Below are 2758 nucleotides of genomic sequence, written 5' to 3' on the forward strand. Positions count from 1 at the left end.
ATAATCATTACCGTTGACTTTGAAATTTCTTGTGACCTCAAAGACCAATTGATACGTCAAAAGTCGTTTAAACGTTTGTGGCACGAAAGAAAAAATACAGCGTGTGAGGAACTTCATAGTTCATAGCAATATTTAACACTATGATACTTAGACCTCGCAAAAGTAACCTAACTTAATTGACTCGATCCGAAACCTGAAGTGACCCGAACTACATCTTCCGAATGTAACCCGAAAACCCGAATTGACCCGACCCGACCCAAACATGACCCGAGATTTCTTGACCCTAACTGACCCGACCCGAGAATGACCCGACAAAATATAACTCTAATTGAACCGAAAAGACTTGAAATGACTATTTCTCTATTATTAATTGACCCGACCTGAAACAACCCGACCCGCTTGACCCGAAACAGACCCGACAACAAACCGGAACAGATCTGAAATCCGAAAAGACTCGTCCCGACCCGAATTAACCCGAATTGGCCCGACCCGAACCCGACCAGTTGACCCGTTTTGCCAGGTTTATCATAATGCTTATGTATTTCTCCGGGAGTTGGTCTTGTGCAAAACAATTTTACAATAAATTAATGTAAAATTATCCATTAAAGATAAATATATCTCTCGTAAAACATGGGTAGTTAATAAAAGAAGTTACACAAGAATGTTTTAGTAAAATCCAATGATCCCCATAGTAAAAGGTGGTTTGAAAGTCGATGCCTTCTACTTACCTCATGCATTCGGAAGGATGAGATATATTGATCCTATCCAGAGATCAATCTAGTTTTCTTAACTTATAAAAAAACAAAAAACTAAAAGATGTGTGGACCCCATAAAATTAATTCTCATCAATAGATTTAACGGTGTGAAAAAAAAATGAAAATTAACCAAAATATTGAAGTAATTAAGTTGTTTACGTACCGCAAATTTGGGTTCCGCCATGCTAATTAATGTTGGTTTTTTTTTTTTCAATTTAATTGGTTTTTACTAGAATTTGAGAGAAAAATATTTAGAGAGATAAAGTAGTTTAAATGTGCAAAGAGCATTATCGTCTTTTGGAATGAAAACGTCGTCGATGAAAATCAACCCTCTTTATAATGGAAATTGAATTGACGCCACCGAGTGACACCTAATCTCGGCGCCACCCTCTCAAATACAATAAGTCTTTAATAAAGGATGCATTTGAGAACATGACACCCAATTTTAACGCCACCATCATTATCCTATAAATACTCCTTATTTGTTAAACCAATAATCAAATCACTCCTTGAAAAGAAAAATTAAAATGAAAATGGTTCAACTTAGTTTTTTAATATACTTTCCAATATTATTCTCTCTGACAATAATCAGTTTAAAACCTTGTTCTGTTAAAGCTCAACAAATTTGTATCATAGCTCGATAATTTTGTTAGTATAGCTCGATAACTTTATAACATAGCTCATCTACATTAAATAAGTTGTATATACAATCAGTTATATAATACATTAACTGTAAGTAAATACGGTTACTGTTAATTAAATTTTTGCTATATACTTCGCTATATTTGTGTACCCCGTATAATTTATAATTCCGCAATTCAATGAAACAAAGGTAGTACTTAATTAAACATGTGGAATTACTTACCAATGATAATTTTGTAGTGGATATATGGCGCCAGAGTACAAGATGCATGGGCAATTCTCCATCAAATCTGATGCATACAGTTTCTGTGTGCTTGTCTTGGAAATTATTAGTGGACGAAAAGCCAGTAGCTTCAATCAAGCTAGTGACGCCGAGGACCTTCTAAGATATGTATGTACTCCTTACTCTGTTATCGAAATAAAAATTATTGAAAGTTCGATTGTGACAATGAGGATGTGATCGATATCTGCAGGCTTGGAGACAATGGAAAGCAGGAACGCCACTAGAAATTGTGGATCCAATTATAAGATATTCATGCTCAAATAATACAGATGTTATGAGATGCATACAGCTCGGTTTGCTTTGCGTCCAAGAATCGGTAGAGGATAGACCGACAATGACAAATGTCGTCCTCACATTAGACAGTTACTCTATTACTCTCCGGGTGCCTGAGCAAACGGATTTCCTTGCCAGACCAAGAGTAATTACATCTTTCCCTACGGAAGTTAATAATTCAGATCGCCGGACACACGTAAAAACGTGTCGGACACTTGTAAAGCCGTGTCTAATTTCATCTTTTATTTGGGCACGTGTCCGACACGTGTCCATGGTATTTTGAGCCGTGTCCATGGTATTTGGACAGAGCTTCAAACGGAATCAAGTTGTATTTAAGGTAAATGACGTGAATTGTTATATGGTTGAATTTGGTGGGGAAATAAGTTGAATTAGCGGTAGATGATGTTCTTTAGACTAGTAATGAGATGTCGAAATAGTTGATTATAAGTTAGTTTTTGGTTTTGAAAATGAGAATGAGTTATAATTAACGTCAAGTTTTACCTTCACTTATTTAAATTTAATATTCAAATACTTTTTCAAAAATAAAATCGCACATAAATAAATATAAAATATATATTTTATTAAATTTAAATAACGTGTCCCGTGTCCTAAATTTCATGAGATGCCGTATCGCGTGTCCGTGTCGTGCCAGTGTCCGTGTCCGTGTCGGTGCTACCTAGTGTATAACTACTCAAATATATGGTCCAACATGTAGACATAGGGTCTAGCTAGTATTTAGGCTATGTTCTTTCTGACTTATTTTCAGCTCACTTCAGTTCAGCTCAACTTAGCTCTATTCGATTGA

The 2758-nt window shown here is 35.6% G+C and overlaps 1 protein-coding gene across 1 annotated transcript; it reads left to right on the top strand.

The window, feature by feature from the left end:
• The first annotated feature begins 1644 nt into the window (after nucleotides 1-1644).
• Nucleotides 1645-2758, top strand: LOC141590731 (cysteine-rich receptor-like protein kinase 10). Its single transcript, XM_074411295.1, has 3 exons — nucleotides 1645-1788; nucleotides 1871-2098; nucleotides 2720-2758. The coding sequence occupies exons 1-3, from the start codon at nucleotides 1645-1647 to the stop codon at nucleotides 2756-2758; spliced, it is 411 nt and encodes a 136-aa protein (XP_074267396.1).

Source organism: Silene latifolia, chromosome 7, assembly GCF_048544455.1.
Source record: "Silene latifolia isolate original U9 population chromosome 7, ASM4854445v1, whole genome shotgun sequence".
Taxonomy (NCBI): domain Eukaryota; kingdom Viridiplantae; phylum Streptophyta; class Magnoliopsida; order Caryophyllales; family Caryophyllaceae; genus Silene; species Silene latifolia.

Coding starts and splice junctions, on each gene's coding strand:
- LOC141590731 (XM_074411295.1), top strand. CDS start 1,645: ATGGCGCCAGAGTACAAGATGCATGGGCAATTCTCCATCAAATCTGAT. Junction 1,789..1,870: donor CCGAGGACCTTCTAAGATAT/GTATGTACTCCT, acceptor CGATATCTGCAG/GCTTGGAGACAATGGAAAGC. Junction 2,099..2,719: donor ATTTCCTTGCCAGACCAAGA/GTAATTACATCT, acceptor ACTTATTTTCAG/CTCACTTCAGTTCAGCTCAA.